A 22179-nucleotide genomic window follows, 5' to 3' on the forward strand; every position below is an offset into this window, starting at 1 on the left:
ACGGATCGGTGCGCCGTCCGCAGTAATGCGGTCGTTGTACCGGTCTGTTGTGGCGAAGAAGGAGCTGAGTTGTAAGGCGAAGCTCTCAATTTACAGGTCGATCTACGTTCCTACCCTCACCTATGGTCATGAACTCTGGATCATGACCGAAAGAATGAGACTGCGGATACAAGCGGCAGAAATGAGTTTCCTCCGCAGGGTGGCTGGGCGCACCCTTAGGGATAGGGTGAGGAGCTCAGTCACCCGGGAGGAGCTCGGAGTAGAGCCGCTGCTCCTCCGCATCGAGAGGAGCCAGTTGAGGTGGCTTGGGCATCTGTTCCGGATGCCTCCTGGACACCTCCCTAGGGAGGTGTTCCGGGCATGTCCCACTGGGAGGAGGCCTCGGGGCAGACCCAGGACACGGTGGAGAGACTGCGTCTCCCGGCTGGCCTGGGAACGCCTTGGGGTTCCCCCAGAGGAGCTGGAGGAGGTGTACAGGGAGAAGGAAGTCTGGGGGGCTCTGCTTGGACTACTGCCCCCGCGACCCGGTCCCGGATAAGCGGAGGAAGATGGATGGATGGATAAAACATGGTAGTATTTACTGTATCTGTGGGAGTGCAAGTACTGTGTTCGAGGGGAGTACCGCAGCAGCAGGGATTCAAAATCAAGTCCTTTACAACGTGACAGCTCTAACCATTGTGCGACCTGCTGCCCTAAATTCAGCTATTTCACTCGTATTGCAGTTAGCCGACACCTTTATCCAAAGTGATTTTCAAAGATTTACCAGTTTAAGTGATTCATTTTGGGTTTTTATATTAAAGCAGGATAAATGGTTCAAGGTAAATGCCTTTCTCACAGGGGATGTAGTAGTGGCAGTACTGGGATTGAAGGCAGCAGTGTTTAGGTTACCGGTCATTATCCCTAAGCACTACTGCACCAAGAGTCCGACACCAAGAACACGGTAACGCTGTCCAAATAACTACCGAAGGATGAAGGCCAGTCAGCCCCGATGGTGAAAGTGGGGGGGGGGGAAAAGGTTACACCCTACATAGTCTGTTACATTGCATACGTTACTACATGTTACTCGTTACTTTTCCGTTACTCCGGCAGAACTGATGTTCTTCAGCGAGACACTTTAGACACCTGCAAACATCAATAAGAGTTACAGAGGCAGTGTATTTTCAGTCTGTGTGTGTGTGTGTGTGTTTTTTTTTCTTCTTCTTTAAAAACTATATCGCTTGTGTAGTGTATGTAATGTATGTAGACTCAACCCGACATCCTTTGGAGAACACAGGTGACACATGTTACAACACTAGTTCCCAGCGGCACGTAGTGGTGTGCCAGAACTGAAGAGTCCAAATGAAATCAAGAGTTTGGACCATCACGGTGCGGAGGTTCTGTTTCCCTCCGTTTCCAGCACCTGGTTGTTACTGCCTTTTGGTTCTTATTAAAGCCCTGATTCATTCTTGTTGCAGAAAAGCCTTTCTTGCAGAGTAGACATTCACTGGACAGCGGGCGGCTTCAAGGGAAGGAAGTGGCGTCTCAATGGACCGACAGCGAAAGGGCCCCAGAAAAGGAGGCAGGGCCACTGTGGATCACACTGGCGCTTCAGAAACAAAAAGGGTTCCGAGAGCAGCAGCAGAGCCGAGAGGAACACCGGCACAAGAGGGAGGTCCGGCTGGCTGAGAAGCAGTCCAGGGAACGCAGTGTATGTATTCACTGCTGTCAGGGTACGAGTGAATGGACGAATGAGCCAACGAGACATTATCCATCCAGCCAGCCAGCCAACCAGGGTTGCGATGAACCAGATCCTATCCCGAAAGCATTGGGTGCAAGGTTGATGGGGGGGGGGGTGGTATATCCTGGACAGGACATCAGTCCATTGCAAGGACATTATTGATCCCAGAAGAAACACTGTTGGGTCACAGCAGCAGTGTGCAAGATACATTGAAGACACAGATAATAAGTACATGAACAAGTTGCGTAGATAAATAAGCAGGTGTGTTTACAGTAGAGCAGTGAGCATAGTGAGGTGGTGCACAGCGCATTGAGCTCCTGTGTGTGACCAAGGTGGTGTGCAGAGGAGCACTTTCTACAATGTTCTAAACGCACACGACCTCTGCTATGGACAGCAAGTGCTACACGCTGGCTGCAAACCCACACCTTGAGGGTGCGCCTAATAATAATAATAATGACACATGTCAAGCACTGTTCTCAGTACCACAGATACATTGGTTTGAGTCTCAGCTCTAACCTCTCACACATCATTCTTGATGAACGAGTCTCCCCCCCCCGATAAGTGACAAGGGTTACCTTGTCATACGTCTGACTGCGCATATGAGTCCTATACTTGAGTGCGCTATGTTTTGCCCACAGCTCTCCTGCTTGCCCAAATTCAATACTGTAACAGTGGCTTATTTACCTGAGCGTGTCACAGAGCGGAGCTGCCACAGGTTGGAGCAGCTGAACGATGTTCCTTTTCCAGAGTGACCTCAGTAGCCCAGGCAGCGGGGAAGGAGACGACAGCAGCGGCATGAGCAGCGCTTCAACACAGAAAGCACCGGAAGGGGACAGGGACAAAGTGGACAATCCGCTGAGCCTGTTCGAGCGCAGGGAGCACCTGAGGAAAGCCAACACCCTGCCCGGCTCTGTCACAGGTGCAGTATCGAGTGTGGCGTGAATTAGACTGGACTCAAGGAGCACTGATTAAACTTAACAAAAGAATGAGTGAATCTGGACCGCATTGACGTCTGACCGATATCATTATCGGAGGAGCTCGATGACGTTGCTTTCCTTTTGTGTTGCAGTGGAGATCGCAGATGTTGCCACTTCAGCTCCGCCAGCAAAGGACTCAGTCAAGCGCTTTCCATCCACAGAGCCCGTTCAGGTCTCCACAGAGCCAGCATGGCTCGCTCTTGCCAAACGCAAGGCGAAGGCCTGGAGTGACTGCCCTCAGATCATCAAGTAAGAAGGCCCAAGTCGCCGTCCTCCACAGGCATCTCTGATTTTTATTAGATCCACAATCATTGGTAGTTGTCCACTCGCGTGAATGTCGGGTTTGCCACTAACTGGCATGGTCGTCTTGAGGTTTCCATACACCAGCAAAGTGATCGTCCGTCACTTTGTCGTCTCCTCCTCAGTTCTTCACACACACTATTGAGTCGTCATAGCTTTTCCACACAGCCATGTAGTCATTTTCAGTTCTCCACATGTTCACTAGTTCAAGTCACTCAGCTATTGTTCTGCACATCTTCATATACTCATGCAACCATCAACAATGCTTTTACAAAGAACCACCAATTCTGTACTCAGCCGTCTCCAGCACTAAACACACACACACACACACACTGACTCATCCACGTTTTCCATAAAGGTCCCACACAGAAAGTGATCTGTTGTCTGCTGTCATGTCTTTGTTCACGAGATGTTCAGATGTTGTGTTCATTGTGCAGATCTGAAGTGGTCCCTGTAATCCACGATTCATGTCTGGATGTGTGGGATGATGTAAGTAATGGTCCATGTGTGGAAGGAAAGTGAGCTGTGGTGTGATGTAGGATGGAACTCGCACCCTTTTGGTGCAGAACGGATGTGAAGCCAGGCCTACGGAAGAGTTTAGAGTAGAGACTAAGGAACTTGACCAGAACGCTGTTGGCTGAAATTCTACAGTGAGGGCTTGGTTGAATTCTTCTTCCACTTCCGTCACGTGAACGCCATTAGTAAACATTCTGAGAAAACGGTAAACTCTGTAAGTCACTGTGGAAACTGGCGCCTTGCACACCCAGCAATATCGATGATGTAGAATACCGGATGCGGTGTTGATGTCATATGCATGCAGGGGTGTCATCTGACGACATGTAGTCAATCACAGCTGAGTTGTAAGGCACCCGTGGCCGAAAGGTACCTGTCGCCGAAGGCACCTGTCCACCCGCCGATGCGTCCTGCACACTGCCTTGGAGAGGTCGTTTTGCTGGACGATGCTCCTCATTCTCCACGGGGATTTCGGTGTGATCTTCTCTGAATCCCTCACAGCGCTGTGGAGACAAAAGAAAGAAAAATTAAATGATGTCCATATAGAATAGAAGAGCAAATATGGCACACAGAGTTTGAACAGAGGACAGCTTTTATTGACGTGTTGTCTAAAGTCAATCGGTAATTCAAGAGTCTGTTTTTCTGTTTTTCACTTTTTTAGCTTCATGAAGGTTTTACTGTAAAAGCTGCAAAACTGTAAGGGCTAAAGACTCAAAATGACCCCCCCAATCCTTGAGGTCGGCGAGATTTCCACATAACATGCAGTAATCCTGGCTGCTCCTGAATTCTGAATCTATTCATTTCTGCTGCTGTTCCCCGCAGTAGGATTTCGGTTCACTTTTTACACCCGAGTCCCACGTGGCATCATGCGGTGGGTCCCACTCTTTATGCCGTGTTTCATTTTAACTAAACACAACCCATTTCCTTTGCCGCTGGCCAAAACCCCAGTGTTGGGAATGAGATGCCCCCTGGAGAATGAGCTGAGGAACGGCGGCGCCCCCTGCTGGAGCAGGAGCTTCACTTCCGCTGGAGTGGCTCAGTGCTGACGGAGCTGAGGGCGGCGAGTCGCCTCTACCGCGTTACCATTCCCTTGTGTGGTTTGTACAAAGGGGGAGTGTGCAGCGCTCTTGGAGCTCCCACGATGCATTGGCTGCCGTTTGGTTCTTATCCTCACTAACGTGCGACAATTTAAACAGTGTTACTGTGAACTTTTGTTAACATTTGCACTTTATGTTCTACTGCTACTTATTCTGAATAGAATTACATGACATTAAAGAAAGAAATGTAGAGAAATTCATGAGCAGTCATTGATTGTTTGGGTTCTTCTGTGACAACGGTTTTTCTTCGTCCTTCCACCCACTGTGTGTTTTGTTTTTTGTCCACATGAGGCCATCCATCTCTGGTTCCACTGTAGCGCACTGCTTTGAGGTACGTACCCTGTACTGATACAGTAATAATTACCACACCATCTACATGGGTAAATCAGGGTAAAATCAAGACTGAAAGTTTTCTCCAGCTTGTACGTTGCTTTGCACACAAGCTAAAGGAATAAATGTAAATGACCGAGGAGGAAAAATGCTACAAATCACAAAAAAAGGTTAATAAACATTAACAATGCACTTTTATTAATGTTGCTTTACAGTAAGACAGTGAACAGACACAAATTACTCTAATCTGTGATCGTGAGCAGGATCCTGCTCCTGCTGTTCAACAATGTCTATACAGTAAACAAGGTCATTCCTGCAGCCCACAACTAGGGAGTGCTGCCACAGCACAGGGGAAGAGAAGAGCTCTCCAGGCAGTTGCAGCGAAGCCTTTAGGGATCCGTTCTCTCCGTCCAGAAGCCACAGCATTCCGTCCGTGGAGCAGAGTGCCACCAGGGTCCCGCAGCCCCAAGCGGAGCCGTCGAAGGCCAGTGGGCTCGAGAAGACCCTCCCCGTTGTCCCAAATCGCCACACCAGCATCCCAGCAGTACAGTCCACGCAGTACACGCTGCCGTCATGCGAGCCACATGCAAGCCTCTGGTTGGCAGAGCATGGCACGGGACATGGGGACGAGAAAACGGGTGCGTTTGTGGAGAAGTGCCACAGCTAGACAAAAGGAGAAAAGAAGTTATAGGAGCCGATGGCAACCAGCCACTGTTGAACCTGCGACACACTGCTGTGGCTTGCAAGGCTCTTTTACTCATTGAGAGCGCTGGTAAACTAGGCCAGTATCCAGCGTTAAGTGTACTTAACGTAATCATTCACATGGAGCCCCGTGCTCGTGCTCTTGCTCACCGCGTCGCCCTCGTGGCTGAAGCCGCAGATGCTGCCGTCCACAGAGCCAATGCACACACAGCTGCGGAGGCAGCAGGGAGACGAGAAAAAGGGCACCTTTCTGGAATGTGTCCACAGGATACCGCCGGTGTCCTGCAACATGCAGCAGAGCACGTTACACACATGTACGTGAAGCCGGATCACGCAGAGAGCCCAGGCGAGAGCTTTCGGTAACATCAGTTCCACCCCAGCGACATCATCGCCATTCCTCGGTACATTGAGGGGAAAGCCTGGACAAGTGTCTGTGTTGTGACATTTTTTAAACCCTTCTATCATTATCAAGTATGTATTTTTGAAGAAAACACTGTGCCACTATACAAATTATAGCATGCACACACAAATCCTGCTGATGGCATGAGAGCAACCTGCTTAAAGTGACAGTACACACTTAATGACAACAATGACACAAGGGAGAGTAATGAGAAGCTGACCTTGTCGGTGTGACACTCACGGTATTAAGGGACAGCAGTCGGCCACCCAGAGTTGCGACATACAGCTGCCTCTGGGATGGGTGGAGACAGGGAGACGAGAAAACTCCTCCACTCCCACATGAACGCTTCCATGTGCAGCAGCAATCCTAAAACCACACACGGAAATTCGACACACACTTGTGTATGGAAAATCAGTGACGGAGAATGGGGACACGACTTCCCCACAAACACAGCGGAAGCTCCTGGAAGGCACCACGCATTAAAGGTGCCTGGTAAAAAGTGCACTTTTACCTTCTGCCTCTTTACAGTGAAAATCCCCCTAAATGCTGCCCAATATCATTAGAGAAAAGTAGCATTGTTAAAATAAATTACAATATTACAATTTTTTTAAATTAAAAAAAAATTTATATATATATATATATATATATATATATATATATACACACACACACACGCAGTTTTACTTTTTCATAGTCTTGTCCAGCACTTCATTCACAGAAAATAATTTTAAAAGTTATGCCATTCCCTTTTTGGAATCGCGTACACGATTATAGCAGCAAACATGGGCCTGTATCTAAAGAGGTTCCGCACTCCTCTGCGTCTGATTTTTTTTTTTTTTTTTTTTAAAGTCGATATTCGGAACACAGGTACTAACAATGAGTTTTCCTTTAATTTCACTGTATTTTATGTTTCACTTTTTCTTATTCTACTAAATTACAAATAAATACAGAAATAATTATTAGTTAATAGTAGTTTATAGTTTCTATTTTTATTCTTGGCCCCCTCACTGCTGCTCCTGATGGCTTGAGGACCGACCCCCCCCTCCCAGAGTGCACAATCTAGGTTTACCGGGTAATGGTGAGCCAATATATATATATATAATTTTATAAAGTATACTTACCCTGGTAGTGTGTCTAGAGTGACTAGAGGAAAACAAGGGTTGTATATCTCATTTAAATAAAATTAAATTAAATAATAAAATTAAAGCACAGTGGTCTCACAGTCTCTCCTGCATGTCACAAAGCATATAAAGGACAAAACATGAAAATCCTTACCAACAATAATCAATATTAATAATCTCAGATCGCATGAATGGGGGGGCAGTGGGGTCATCAGTATATAACTACATGGGGTTCACTGCCTTTGTGTCACTGACTCATCAGAGATTTACAGTGATGTGTACATGTAAGATCCATATAAATTCCGTTTTGCTCTTTGGGGATTAACAAAGAAACTGAACGAAAAAGACAAAAACCTCCAGGTCAAGGGCGTAGATGTGACCATCGTGCGATCCAACAATGATGAGGCCACTCAGAGGATCCGCCGTGGGACAGCTCTTGACGGCATCCCCGGTGCCAAAGACCCAGTGCGTGTCCCCCGTGTCGGCGCACACGAAGTACACGTTGCCGTCGTAGCATCCTAAAAAACACAGCTGCACGTTAACTGCAAGTTCACTTAGCACCAGTGTGTAGCAGAGCATCTCCACAGCGAACACTACATGTTCGTGAACATCCCACGCACGCAGAGTTTTTGGCCCGGCTGATTCCCGGTAGAGTACGTCATTCTTGACTCCAGGACATACTGACCGACAACCACGAAGCCTCCACACCTGGTGACTGCTACTGACGACTCGATGCGGCCCCCCAGGACCCTTTCCCATCGCAGGTTCCCCGTGGAGAAGTCAAGAGCCTGCAACCTATGGGAATGTGAGCCGATGTAGACCGTGGCTTCAGTACGGTCCAAGGTGTTGTCCACTCGGGTCACCAGCAGCACTGGGGAAGCATCTACACAACGACCTGTGTCTGAAGTCCACCGTACTCGCAAACTCAGCTCAGCTGCTCCCACTCTGTCCCTCTGGGCTGTGGTGTGTGATGGGGCCCTCCCTAAAACAGCGTTGTCTTCGCTCTTCAGCGAGAGCACGGAAAGACCCACCTCAACAACTTCTCCTGCTCTCCTCAACATGACAAATCCCATTGGCCTCCTTCTGGCAGCAGCGAGTCGTTTGGCTCGTTCTGGAAACGCACCGGGTGACGAGGGTCTCTTGGATGAGGGCAGAGAGGGACGCTGTTTGGAGCAGCTATTGAGGACCTTTGTTGGGTGCTCCCTGGATGACTCTGGACTCAAAGGTTGTGTTGGGGGTACTTTGTCTGGTTCTAGTGAGAAGATATGAGCTGGAGATCCCTGGTCTGCTGATGGAGCAGACTTCCTCCTCTCCTTGGAGAACAACGCCGTGGTAACACAAGATACGACATCAGAGAAGGAGCTGTTAAGGAGGACCTCCAGCAGCTTGGTTGGGTCCAAGTCCATGGAGAAGGTAATTGCATCAAGGAGACGCAGGCACTGCAGAGAATCTCCACCGCTGAGCAGGAAGTTGGCATCACTGCTGACATCAGCATCATCTGCAAGACCCAGGGCTTCCTAACAAAGGGAGAACCACAGAAAAAGAGCTAAAACCTCCCTTTTCAGACCAGCACCTGGTCAAAGGTGTGTGCCTGCCTGAAGCCATCTGCGGCTGAGGGAAGAGACCTTTGAGAATAAGCAGAGACAAGATCATGTATGTTGTCTGGAACGTGCAGTGCTGTCCTTAATTATTTGGTCACAATTTTTTTGTGCATTTTTGCTCAGTGTTCCAGCACATTGGATTTGAAATAAAATAGCAGCTATGAGGATTAAGTGCAGAATGCCGGATTATTTACATCTGCATCAGGTGAACTACGTAAGGATTGCAACCCTTTTCAAAAATAAGAGCCCCATTCTAGGGGACCAAAAGTAACCGGACAGTTTGAAATATACTTTTTGTATTTGCATTTGATGACTTCCTGACATCTGGGATCCATAAACATAACTGGACACTGGCTACCTTCCCCGGTGAGGCTCTGTCAGGCCTGTACTGCAGCCATCTTCAGTTCCTGCTTGTTTTGGAGGCCTTTCGCCTTCAGTCTTGTCTTCAATAAGTGAAACGCTGCTCCACAGAATCGGGTTTGATGATTGACTTGGCCAGTCAAGAACATTGAAGTTTTTGGTCCTGAAAGACTCCATAGGCGCTTTAGAAGTGTGTTTTGTGTCACTGTCCTACTGCAAGGTGAAGTGCTGTTCAAGGAATTTTCAGGATTTGATTGACACTTCTGCACATTTCAGAATTCATAATGTTGCTGCCATCGACAGTTGCATAATGATTAGGGGTAATATGCTTTGGATCATGAGCAGTTTCTTTTTACTCCATACTTTCTTCTTCTCATCATGTTGGTCAGCTTCCTCTCATCTAAGACTTTGTTCCAGAATTTTGCAGGCTTTTAATATATATTTTTTTAGCAAACTGTAACCTGGCATTACTGTCCTTGGGGCTTACCAGTGGTTTGCATCTTATGGTTAACCTTTAGAGGTTCTGCTGATATATTCGTCTGTTTGTGGTAGTGTTTCACACATCTACGTTCTGTAGAGTTTTCTGTTCAGCAGTTGAAAGGGGGGTTTTCTTCACAGTTGAAAGTATTCTTCAGTCATCTACTTTACTGGTCTTCTATGGTCTACCAGGCTGCTTGCATTGCTGAGCTCACCAGTGCATTCTAGTTTTGTGAAAATGGTCCAAACAGTTGATTTTGACTCACCTAATGTATGGGGAAAAAATCACTACAATAAGGAGAGGAGATGCGTTCACGGCTCAAAATGGGGGAACTGGGAAGATGCAGCTTCCTGCCTTGCCTGGCTATGCCGACTTGCGCTTAACGCATTTCAGATATTTTGTGTAAACGCTGTCCGTAAATAATGTGTATGCCTGGAATTTTTTACTTAAAGCTGGATTTACGCAAGTCAAATTTATGCAAGGAGAGGGGTGTCTGTATGTATAAAAAAGGCTGCAATCCCTACACAGTTCACCCAATGTAAATACTCTGGAATTAAAGCTGACAGTCTGCATTTTGTGCTCATAGTGGTTGTTTTCATTTAAAACCCAGTGTGCTGGAGTACAGAGCCTAAACATCAAAAATTGTGTCCCTTTCCAAATACTTACAGACTGCACTGTACACACACTAAGCCACACGGTTCACAGGTTCCTCCTGGTCCTGTCATAGGTTAGCTCTCACCCTCCACAGAGCCCTGAGCTCCTGAAGCACAGCACGGCCATCTGCCAGCGTGCCAAGAGACACCGTCCTCCGTTTCTGGTACACCTTCAGCAGCTTGTCTGTGGACACCTTTCCTGCAAAAGAAAGCAATCTTTCAAATCAAAGGCACAACATGGACAACAACAAATGGCAGTTTCCTGGCAAGTCCCCACTGCAGGCTTTGGCTTTAGACACCAGAGCTCTGCTGCTCACCATGTGCGGTCAAAGGGAGGAAAGGCAACATGATCAGCGAATCCGGGATGCCGTGAGCAGGCAGAAGATGGGACAGCGAGCGCAGTATGTCCCCCTGGAGCGCCCTCGAAGAAAGGATATCGGTCCCGTGGAAGTCCGACACGACAAAGGCCAGCAGCCTCCCTTCACACAGAATCACCGCACAGGCGTCCACCTGCGGCAGGCTTTCCAGTGCCTTGAGGAGAGAGAGGGACAGTTGCTCGATCGGTGGGTCTATTGGTCAGGCAGTCGGACTGGGGCACGAACACTGCAGGATGGAGGACCACAGCTCCACGGGAGATGAGAACAACAGTCACAGCTACTCACGTGATGAACAGCATCCAGGTACAACCTCTGGCCATTGCGTTTCACCAGGCAGTCCTTCCTGCCCATGTAGAAGAGCTGAGAGTCACGCAAGTCCACCCAGTCGCCTGTGGCCCGCATCGTTCCTGCTGCCACCGTCACTTCACCTCCCAGCAAACACACTCTGCGTTCCCCTCCTGCAGAGTAAACCGCCGGCAATTTACACACCGATGCCTTAATTCAGCAAAATGTTCCTTTGTATCCCCCTCCTTGTCCCTTCACTGACTTTGTGTAGCTGCCCGCATCAGATCCAACACCCTGGTTCTGGGCTACAAACCCATTAACAGATCTGGCCCCTAATAGCTACAGGACCTGATCACTCACTACAGCACCACCAGATCAAAATGAAAAGCCCGAAGGGTCTTGGTTGCAGCTCCAAAGTGGTGAAATGAGCTCCCTGTCTTTTAGAACTGCTGAATCCCTCTCTAGGTTCTAGAAGAGTCTCAGAACACATCTGTTTTGGACCCAGTTCCCTCCAATGTGCTCCATAAACGTTCTCTACTCTATCTGCAGAGGAGCGTCTGCAAAATGATTACACGTAGATGTGTGCACACACAGCTGAGCTTCCACAGAGCACCAACTGTCACACACTTGTTAGAGGAGAGACGCGTCGCTGATACCTGTGTACACCTGACCTTCGCCCTCAGTGAGAACACGGCCCGTTTCGTCTCTGACTTCAACAGCGGTGCCCATCAGCGGGGTTCCAAGTGGCACAGAGAGCTCTCCCCTTTAGACACACAGAATCCATCCTGTTAAATCCTCACACGCATGCAGCACGCGCGCAGGCAGCATGCACGCACGCACGCACTCACGTGGCAGTCGCCAAGAGTTGTTCTTGAGGGACCTCATAGCAGCAGCTCCAGCAGGACGTCTCCGTGGTCCCGTACAGGTTGAACACACGCGTCCTGTTGCCCTCCTGCCTCCAGCTCCTCAGCACAGCCAGGGAGGGACACGGCTCGCCCCCGAGGGCCAGCACTCGCAGGGGGGAGTGCGCTGACAGCACCAGCTCCCGCAGGACACGTCTCCCAAACTTGCACACAAGAGTGGGTGTGGCCTAGCCAGGTGGAAGCCAGCCAATAGATGGCAGCCCTGATGATCATCATCCAACATCGTACTACATCACAAGTACATTTCATTTATTTAGCAGACGCTTTTCTCCAAAGCAATGTACATCTCAGAGAAAAATAAAAACAGTTCATTACATCGACAGAAAGAGAGACTTTGATGCAGACGCGTGATTCTAAAGCACAGTTAACTTGTTACTTTCCATCATATAAACCAGCGTACATCGCATGAGTAGCTGCATCAAGGTTGATCCATAATTCAACAGTTCTAATCACAAAGTTATTGAGCATAAACATTTACACGTTTATCACGCATATAAGAGATCATGGGAGAAGTGAGTCCAAAAGAGGTGAGTTTTAAGACCCATCCATCCATCCATCCATCTTCCTCCGCTTATCCGGGACCGGGTCGCGGGGGCAGTAGTCCAAGCAGAGCCCCCCAGACTTCCTTCTCCCCGCACACCTCCTCCAGTTCCTCTGGGGGAACCCCAAGGCGTTCCCAGGCCAGCCGGGAGACGTAGTCTCTCCAACGTGTCCTGGGTCTGCCCCGAGGCCTCCTCCCAGCGGGACATGCCCGGAACACCTCCCCAGGGAGGTGTCCAGGAGGCATCCGGAACAGATGCCCAAGCCACCTCAACTGGCTCCTCTCGATGCGGAGGAGCAGCGGCTCTACTCCGAGCTCCTCCCGGGTGACTGAGCTCCTCACCCTATCCCTAAGGGTGCGCCCAGCCACTCTGCGGAGGAAACTCATTTCTGCCGCTTGTATCCGCGATCTCATTCTTTCGGTCATGATCCAGAGTTCATGACCATAGGTGAGGGTAGGAACATAGATCAACCGGTAAATTGAGAGCTTCGCCTTACGACTCAGCTCCTTCTTCACTACAACAGACCGGTACAACGACCGCATTACTGCGGACGGCGCACCGATCCGTCTGTCAACCTGCCGCTCCATTTTTCCCTCACTCGTGAACAAGACCCCGAGATACTTAAACTCCTCCACTTGAGGGAGGAGCTCCCCCCTAACCCGAAGAGGGCAATCCACCTTTTTCCGACTGAGGACCATGGTCTCGGATTTGGAGGTGCTGATTCTCATCCCCGCCGCTTCGCACTCGGGTGCAAACCTCTCCAGTGCACACTGTAAGTCTTGATTCGATGAAGCCAACAAGATCACATCGTCCGCAAAGAGCAGAGACGAGATTCTACGGCCACCAAAACAGACACCCTCCGTTCCCTGGCTGCGCCTAGAAATTCTGTCCATAAAGATAATGAACAGAATCGGTGACAAAGGGCAGCCCTGGCGGAGTCCAACATGCACCGGGAACAGGTCTGACTTACTGCCGGCAATGCGAACCAAGCTCCTGCTCCGGTCATACAGGGAACGAACAGCCCGTAGCAACGAGCCCTGAACCCCATAATCCCAAAGTACTTCCCACAGGATGCCACGAGGGACACGGTCGAATGCCTTCTCCAAGTCCACAAAACACATATGGACTGGTTGGGCAAACTCCCATGAACCCTCCAACACCCTAGTGAGGGTATAGAGCTGGTCCAGTGTTCCACGGCCAGGGCGAAAACCGCATTGCTCCTCCTGAATCCGAGGTTCAACTATCGGTCGGATTCTCCTCTCCAGTACCCTGGCATAGACTTTCCCAGGGAGGCTAAAGAGTGTGATCCCCCTATAGTTGGAACACAATCTCCAGTCCCCCTTCTTAAAAAGAGGGACCACCACCCCGGTCTGCCAGTCCAGAGGCACCGTCCCCGAACTCCACGCGATGCTGCAGAGGCGTGTCAGCCAAGACAGCCCCACAACATCCAGAGACTTGAGAAACTCGGGGCGGATCTCATCCACCCCCGGAGCCTTGCCACCGAGGAGTTTTTTGACTACCTCAGCAACTTCAGCCAGGGTAATGGACGAGTCCCCCTCCGAGTCCCCGGCCTCAGCTTCCTCTACGGAAGGCGTGTCGGAGGGATTGAGGAGATCCTCAAAGTACTCCTTCTACCGCCCGAGGACATCCTCAGTTGAGGTCAGCAGCGCACCACTTCCACTGTAAACAGTGTTGGCGGAACACCGCTTCCCCCTTCCGAGTCGCCGGACGGTTTGCCAGAATCTCTTTGAGGCCGACCGAAAGTCTTCCTCCATGGCCTCGCCGAACTCCTCCCAGGCCCGAGTTTTTGCCGCGGCGACTGCCAGAGCCGCGTTCCGTCTGGCCCGCCGGTACCCGTCAGCTGCTTCAGGAGTCCTATGAGCCAGCCAGGCCCGATAGAACTCCTTCTTCAGCTTGACGGCATCCCTTACCTCCAGTGTCCACCACCGTGTTCGGGGATTGCCGCCGCGACAGGCACCGGAGACTTTATGGCCGCAGCGCTGAACCGCCGCCCCGACAATGGAGGTGTGGAACATAGTCCATTCGGACTCAATGTCCCCAGTCTCCCTCGGGACCTGGTTGAAGCTCTGTCGGAGGTGGGAGTTGAAGACCTCTCTGACAGGGGCCTCCGCCAAACGTTCCCAACAGACCCTCACTATGCGTTTGGGCCTGCCAGGTCTGTCCAGCTTTTTCCCCCGCCATCGAATCCAACTCACCACCAGGTGGTGATCAGTTGACAGCTCAGCCCCTCTCTTCACCCGAGTGTCCAAGACATATGGCCGAAGGTCAGAAGAAAAGTTTTAACACCCTTCTACTAAAATCCGGAACACATTTCAGGGCCTCAGCAATGAATATAACTTCAGTTGTAACATGCATTCCAACACATTCTTATTAGATTATTATTATTGTTTTTCTCATTACATCATTATTACTAATGAATTGTTGTTACATTAATTCACACCATGTTATCAATTAATATTATACTGCTATTATTGTCGTTCACATAATGGGGCCTAATTCCTTCCATCAAATCACCCTGTTTGGCAAACCGCTGTTGGTTCCAGTTTAGGTGCAGAGGTCTCACCTGTAAAATGGTATTCTGATGCTTCTTGAAGAGGGTGGCAGCCAGTTTGTTGGGGTTCCGCTTAGTGATGGTGGGCACAATGAGCAGACGCGCCCCCGAAGACAGTGCTACAAACATATCCACCACAGAAGGGTCAAAGGTCAGCGGGGAGGCCATAAAAATGATGTCCTCAGCAGTCACCTGGAAAAGAGACCTGCAGAATACAAACACAGAGAAGGCAGAAATTCGGATTAGCATGGAAATGGGTAGAAAGAGCAGCTAGTGTGTACAAAAACACGGCCATAGTCAAAAATTATTCACGCTCAAAAACAAAATCGGCCCATGCTGCACTGTGGCAGGGGATCCAAATACGCACTCCCACCTGATGTGGATGATGTTAGGCACGATGCACTCGTGTGGCACCCTTACTGTCTTGGGCCACCCGGTCGTTCCGGAGGTGTGCAGCACGTATGCCAGCCCTTGCTGCCCTGCCAGGTGGGATTGTGCAGCAGACAGGAGGCTCAGTGGCACCCCCTCATGGCCTGGCTGTTGAGCAGCAGCACCTCTGTGGATCCTGAACAGGGTGATGTCCTCGCTCTGCCACTCAGCACACACCTCCATCGAGACGAGGCTCGAAAAACGAGCATTGAACCGCTGGGGAAGCCAGGAAGGAAGAGCTCAGTGTTAATGTGGTGCACCTGTACCAGGTGTCTCCGGAGCATTCAGGTGAGTCATGCTAAACATACCTGTACCAGGTGTCTCTGCACCACACAATAGTTCAGACCGCTCTGCTCCATCACTCGTACAGACTGCACAGGTGCACCCTCCGGGTCCAGGGGGACATACGCAGCTGGTACCTGCAGGATCCTGTTTCCAGGCAGTAAAAACAGAATGAAGATGTGAGAAGAGGAAGAAGAGACTCGCTAATTGGTGTAAAAAGCAGTAAACCCTAACCCCAGCATTAACCCTAACCTGAACAGTAACCCTAACCCAACTTCCATTTACATTTATTTATTTAGCAGACGCTTTTGTCCAAAGTGACATACATCTCAGCAAAAGTAGAATTTATGCGTTACATTAAGAGAAGGAGACATAGCTGCAGACGTGAAAGTCTCCACTGCTTTATTATAGTTTTTATAACTTAAACACAATGTAACCCCAACCTGAACAGTAAACCTAACCCAACTTAACCACAACCTAACTCTAACCCCAACCTGATCAGTAACCCTAACTCAACTTAACCAGAACCTAACCCAACATTAACCCTAACCTTAACCACAACCATAACCAGAACACTAACCCTAAGCTAACTTATCCACAACCTAACTCTAACTCTAACCCTACCTGACCTGACACAGACTAACACTAATTACTAATCAAACCATAGCCATAGTAACGCCGGGAACGGCGAATACCCGAGGATCCAGGCAGGCACTCGGAGCCCCGGCTCGCAGTACAGGCCGAAGAGACGCTCCTCCGGGGGACCGCGGGCCCTCAGGAGCCCCGACAAGCGCTCGGCTGCGCTCAGCAGCTCTGAGTAGGACAGCGACTCGGACTCGGACTCGGAGCCCCGGGCTCCCCCGGCATCGAAGGTCACGGCGACTCGGGCTCCGTGTGCGCGGCCGACCGACAGAACGAGGCCGTGCAGCGTGTCGGCGGCCACAGGCTGCATCATGAGCAACTACTATTGTTGATTTCTTATTTATATCACGTGCAACATCACGCCGCACGGTAACCCCGCTCGGCCGTTGCTGCTGAGCGCTGCGGTCGCGTGTGGATGACGTAACTCCACGTGCGACAAACGTCCGTCCTTCACGCAACACAAGAGTACAAAAATACGGCGGCAAAGACGGGATCAGATGAAGACTGATTCTGTGAAAAGAAGAAAGGAGCCAGGACAGTACGAATGCAGATTACACTTTTGATTAGCCAACATGAACGACTTACACACTAACTAACAGTTTTAATTGCTTCATTTGGTGGAGTCCTGGACCGTGGTGGTGATGATGATGATGTACAGTTACACTTACAGTACCGGCGACGTCCGTTCATTTCATGATTCAACTTAGAGAGCGCTAAAGCTCTCTTTTTACATTTGTGCAGTTTGGTTAACAATAAAATTAGATCGAACAAATAAAAGTTTGCTGTCCTCTTTGCAGAAATCACAGAAACCTAACAGCACATTTTCCCCACAGTACTGACAAGGGTTTGCGATGATGAATGAATCTTTCACACTCATGTTACTTCTGTAGCAATTCCGCCACGAGACGACGTAGGGGACGGAAGTGACGTCTTTTGAAAGTTGTGCGACGAACGTTTCCGGCGGTATCTGCGCGCGCTCGCGTGCGCAAAACGTTCCTGGCGCATTTTGTTTATTTCCCCTTGGCTAGGCTTGATTGTTCTGGATTAATGTTCTTGTGTTGTAAGTGTTCCAACTGTTTAATAATAATAATAATAATAATAATAATAATAATATAAACGACGTTCCAGTCGCGCGGTATAAATACGTCACATTACAAGAACCAATCGCGATTTGATTTTTTTTTTTAAGCGGCCTATTTGAATGTATGAGACGTGACGGAGAGCAAGGGCGCGCGCCGTTAGTTCATTTTTATATACAATTATGGATGAGGAATACATAAAACGTCGGTTTAAGAGGAACGCTGACATCTACAGGGATGCGTTAGAGCGCATCGTTGAAAAGGTGAGACCGCGTCGTGGCTGCTGTGTGTGTTCGTTCCGTGTTCGACGCGACGACGACGTGAGGTACAGTAGCTGTGTGTGTGTTGCTTCTGTGCAGCGCGTGCAGGTGAGGTGAACAACAAGCGTGTTGTTTCCGCAGTACTCCCGCGTGGACGCTTCGGGGATGGAGGTGTGTCTGCGCTCCATGACCTGTCTCTCGGACAAAGGTATTTATCGTACTAGCGCGCGTACGTACCGCCTCTACTCGTCTCAGCACCAGCACGAACGTACCGGTCCGGAAACCGAGACGAGTGCGTGTGTTTGTGCCAATAATAAAAAATATAAAAAAAAAAAAACACACTGAAGTGACACAGTAAGTCGGAGAACAGGAGGGACGCGGTGATGAAAAATCATCATGGGGTCAGAGACGTCGTGTTGTAACATTATCATGGCCTGGTTACTCTGTTACTGTGCTAATCATAATGTACCAAGTTAATGTTACCAGGCAGGCAGTAGATCAGCAGCACAACCGGTGGGGGCACCAAGGAATTTGTCCTGCCCTGGTTAGTGCCACCCTCCACTTCCTTTTCCTGCGCACCTACTGTACACCTGTACAGTACACTGCCGTCCCTAGGGGGGGGGATTTGGCAACTGGGAAGAGGTTGACAAGTGTTTTTCATAGCAGAGTGTGCTCAGAGAGAGAGAGAGAGAGAGAGAGAGAGTGTGTGTGTGCGTGTGCGCGCGCGCAACATTAAAGAAACTTTAATGTTCTCTTTTCCAATGTTCATTGGCATTTCACCTTTCGCTTTATTTCCACTTTAGCTTCAGTTGTGATCGTTTCCTTTTTTTTTTTTGGATGCATCACAATCACATTTATACTTTGGTGCATTGGTTATGTGAGGGTAAAAAAAATAAAAAATTAAAGGCAAATACAGCAGCACAAGACACTTAACACGAAGTCTGTCCTACCTCGGGATCATGTGCTGCACCCACGAGCCGATAAACTGCTGTAGACACACAATGTTTTGATGCGCGTTTGTTATCATGAACCATTGTATATCCAGTAACTATCTTTTTTAAGATAAAAGGCTTAATTCTGAAGTTTATTTGATTGATACTTAAGGGTATCAAAATCAACTTCTAGTCAGTAAGGAGGTTGTACGTAAGTTGGACGTTTGTAACTTCAACTTGGACTTTCTGTAAAGTTCAGCAAGGGCTCACAGCACACAGAGATCAGGGGGGCATTCTCACTGCGCTGCTCTCTTTCTCTCACTCTCACACATACAGCTGACTGATGTGTCACTTTCAGGTGTCGAACCCTGGGACAAAGTGCGAGACAGCAACTTGCTGAAGGTAAGGATATGGTTTGACCCCATGCTGCTGTTGGCTCTGTCTCGTTCATGGCCCTCAAGTTACTCCACTCCTTCTCCTCCTGCACTGACTCTAGCACTTCTGTGGTTTTCCGCAAACGTTCCTCCCATTTAATGTCCATTTTGTGAAATGAAGTAAAATCCAATTTCGTGGTAACATTCATTAAATGTGCACTTTAGCACAGACTCGAACCCACAGACACTTCCTAATTTCTCTTAGGATATGGCCAGCTGTCGGTTCCCGGTGCGAGAGGAAGGTACGTGCTCGAACCCATTTCACTGTTGCTGCCAGGCTCAAGCAGTTTTATCACTTTTTTTCATACAGAGTGTTGTATTAAAATGCTTTGAGTCTTGTTCAGTCATTTTTCTAAATATTCTTTTGAAGGTCAAGAAGATAAGAGAGATCTCCAGGTTGGTTTGTTACTGCACTGCCCGTGGGCTGAGTGCGCCCCGGTAGGGGTTCGTATACAATGGGCTCAGTGTTTTTCACCGGAGGAATGAAAACACACGCACACACTGCAGGCATAGCGGAAACATTGTCCTCTACACCAGGACCGCGTGTCATGGCTCTTTCCTCTTCTGCTGCAGGATAATTTGCGGCTCAGTGACGATGCATCCGTTTCCATGGAAACTACAATGGAGAAAAGTACTGGCACTTTCCTGTGTAAGTGTGTCAGGACAGCAAGCACAGCTGCACAGACATCCACAGAGGAGTTTATTTTGTGCTGTCTGTTACATTTGAGGCACATAACAGCCCCTGGCTACGTGCAGATGTTACACTCGCTGTCATCTGATGGAATTGAACTTCAGAGCCTTGTGATGCTAACAAGGACCATTAGAGCATCTCCACAAGCAGACAGATTAAAGTCTCTAATGTTCAGGAAGGAACTGGGTGTTGTGTGCATTTGGCTGTTGCTTGGTTCTACTGTCTGTTCCAAGGAGCTGTAAGTGGTGTTACTATAATGTATGTCGTATTGTGATGCCATGTTTTACCCCAGGGGAGTCCGGGGTTGAGAGCTCCCACCTGCTCTCCAGCACAATGAGCGATTCCCACTGTGGCCAGACAGGGGTGCTCAGCCAGCCAGAAGACCAAGATGAGGAGCTGGAGCAAACACTCAGCAGCCAGGGAAGCACCCTGCTGGACCTCTATCCCAGCATGGTCAGCCAAGTGGGGGAGGCGTGCCGACGCCAGAGGGTAGTGGAGGCTGGCAGTGCCATCCTGCGTAGGTACCGGCGTCGAGTTTGGTTTCCAAGTTCCCACAGATCCTCGCTAAACAGCAGCCTTCGAGGTCAGGGTGTGTGCACCAAGAGCTCAGAGATGGAGGACCGAGTAAGGAGGCGCCTAGCATATGTGATGGACACAAGAGCCCCTGAGCCCTCGGTCCTAAGCTTCCCAGAAGACGCTTCCTGGACCGTTGAGTCCATCTCTCATGTCAGCGGCAAGCCCGTGTGCTCTCTGGCTGCTGCTGCTCATGTTGCCATGGCAACCACACCGAGCCCTCCTCAGCCAGTGTGTTCCGCCCCATCTCTGGGACTATGGGGGAGCAGGAAGGAGAGATGGCCAACACCACCATGGAAGTCCAGAGTGCAGCAGTGGGATAAGGTGTCCTCCCCAGGCCTGAAGAGGCTCTCTGTCCCTGGATCTCCGCCTGAGCGCACTCAGTATCTCCACCATGGCTCTGTTTCCTCTGTCCAGTACATCAGGGACTTTGAGGACCACAGGTCAAACACTTACAGTGTGTCGCAACCAGGCCCCTTCCATGCTGCTGGGCTGCACCTCAGCAGGAGGAACTCCTTCTCTGGGTTCCAGCTGAGCCACCAAGCAACCAGGAGACAAATTGACCTGGAGTTCCAGAAGATCTACCACAGATATGTGTGTGAGGCTAGAATCTCTCTTCACTCACACTCCTCTGCTCTTGCCTGCTGCAGTCCCACATGCTCTCTGAGGAAGAGGGAGGCACTCTTGTCGTCATCCTCTTCATCCCTCGCGGCACTCGCCTTGTCCCCAGCCTGTACCAGGGTCAGGAAGCGTCAGCTTGAGCTGTCCTGTGATCTGTCCCCTCTCTCTAAGCGCTTTCGAGGAGGCGCTCCAGCTCCCATGAGCCCCCGTAACCTTGTGGGTAGGTCCACCCTTGAGAGATCTCCTGGATCTCCAACCTGCAGGTCTCCCCAGAATGGCAGCATCTCCAGCCTCAGGGCTCGACTCTCTCCTGCTCTGGTAAACATGGCCTCACTTTTCATTGGCATCATTCCATCAACTCACCTTTGTGCCCCTAACATTTCTCCTGCGTGCTCCACAGGGAGGTGAAGGTGGAATCGTGTCTAAAGTCACAGGTTCGTCTCTTTACTCTTCATCTTTCACATTTCCTACACTTGATATTTACAGCCTGCTTTCCCCCCCAGGAGATGCTGCTGAGGGAAGACTTGGTTTGACTGCCAGCAACTGGATGAAAGAGGGACCATCAAGGTGATCATGAGCAACCCACTTAGCCCCCCCAAGTCCTTGTTTACTAGTGGAAATGTCCTCAAGTGGACAACGTACATGGAATGTTTTTCAAATGTTACTTTTACTGTATGCAGGTTTTAATGGTAATAGAGAAGGTACTGCTAAGTAATTCCATAGTGGGGAAATAGTTTTGGAGGCACTACTGTTTGTAGTTGTTATGCATAACTGGGGGTGGCAGAATTGGGTTAGTTGTACTGTCTGTTGTCTTGATTGCACTAAGGACAGGTACTGAAGATGTAATTTGGAGGGTTGCCAGTGTGAATTATTGGGCTGTGGGCCCATGGAAATATACCCTTGTACATTATAGCAGTTTTTCTATTGAGAGAGAGAGATATATAATGTACTCTAGAATTAGGCTGTACTTATCTCACACTGAGGATGTTCAGCAGACTGGTTTTCTACCCTCATTCTCCTCCAGATGGTATCTCCACTACAACAGGAAGTTAAAGTTCTGATCAGCTGTGAAGGGGGGTGGCACCACTGATGTCATTCTGGGCCAAAAGCACCCCTGGATTCCAGTCAGGCCCCTGCTCTGTGTTAAGGTCTGCCACACATGTGTCTGTATATTTACCCCTTTGGGAGAAGTACTTTAATAAATGTAATAAAAGCCCCCTTTGTACATTTGCATGGGATTCTTGTACTCCTCTGCAGTGTTTCAATATTCCCTTGCACTGGGCCAGCT

The 22179-nt window shown here is 49.4% G+C and overlaps 3 protein-coding genes across 16 annotated transcripts in view; 2 read left to right on the top strand and 1 right to left on the bottom strand.

Annotated features, from left to right (window-relative positions):
• The window catches only part of cracd (capping protein inhibiting regulator of actin dynamics), a 27936-nt gene extending 22601 nt beyond the window's left edge, over positions 1–5335 (top strand). For 7 of the 9 annotated variants that reach the window (XR_003797910.1, XR_003797912.1, XR_003797907.1 and 4 more), the window contains 6 exons: positions 1455–1687; positions 2465–2636; positions 2787–2943; positions 3432–3483; positions 4456–4935; positions 5254–5335. Coding sequence is in view for 1 of the 9 variants with exons in the window: in XM_029254776.1 (XP_029110609.1) it covers positions 1455–1687; positions 2465–2636; positions 2787–2947 (566 nt within the window). In the remaining 8 variants the exon portion in view is untranslated. The other 2 variants (XR_003797909.1, XM_029254776.1) reach the window with 2 other exon arrangements.
• Positions 5231–17207, bottom strand: aasdh (aminoadipate-semialdehyde dehydrogenase). 6 transcript variants are annotated; one of them, XM_029254777.1, is made up of 14 exons: positions 16355–17207; positions 15686–15806; positions 15322–15593; positions 14961–15153; positions 11760–12001; positions 11568–11674; positions 10912–11084; positions 10567–10780; positions 10336–10448; positions 7843–8674; positions 7512–7675; positions 6257–6402; positions 5787–5918; positions 5231–5597 (listed from the first exon to the last, which is right to left on the bottom strand). In XM_029254777.1, the coding sequence occupies exons 1-14, from the start codon at positions 16612–16614 to the stop codon at positions 5324–5326; spliced, it is 3243 nt and encodes a 1080-aa protein (XP_029110610.1). In that variant the 5' UTR covers positions 16615–17207; the 3' UTR covers positions 5231–5323. The 6 variants fall into 6 exon arrangements, 2 of the variants coding, with proteins under 2 accessions (XP_029110610.1, XP_029110611.1); XR_003797914.1 differs by having other exon boundaries at positions 5581–5597; positions 6277–6402; positions 7778–8674; XR_003797916.1 differs by having other exon boundaries at positions 5582–5597; positions 6277–6402; positions 7866–8674.
• Positions 17208–17276: 69 nt separating this feature from the next.
• On the top strand, positions 17277–22108 carry LOC108922798 (uncharacterized). Its single transcript, XM_018733156.2, has 10 exons — positions 17277–17643; positions 17782–17848; positions 18931–18974; positions 19212–19248; positions 19377–19402; positions 19580–19655; positions 19990–21209; positions 21292–21325; positions 21395–21458; positions 21916–22108. The coding sequence occupies exons 1-10, from the start codon at positions 17563–17565 to the stop codon at positions 21950–21952; spliced, it is 1686 nt and encodes a 561-aa protein (XP_018588672.1). The 5' UTR covers positions 17277–17562; the 3' UTR covers positions 21953–22108.
• Positions 22109–22179: the final 71 nt, after the last annotated feature.

The sequence above is a fragment of the Scleropages formosus genome, chromosome 9, assembly GCF_900964775.1.
Source record: "Scleropages formosus chromosome 9, fSclFor1.1, whole genome shotgun sequence".
In the NCBI taxonomy this organism is placed as follows: Eukaryota; Metazoa; Chordata; class Actinopteri; order Osteoglossiformes; family Osteoglossidae; genus Scleropages; species Scleropages formosus.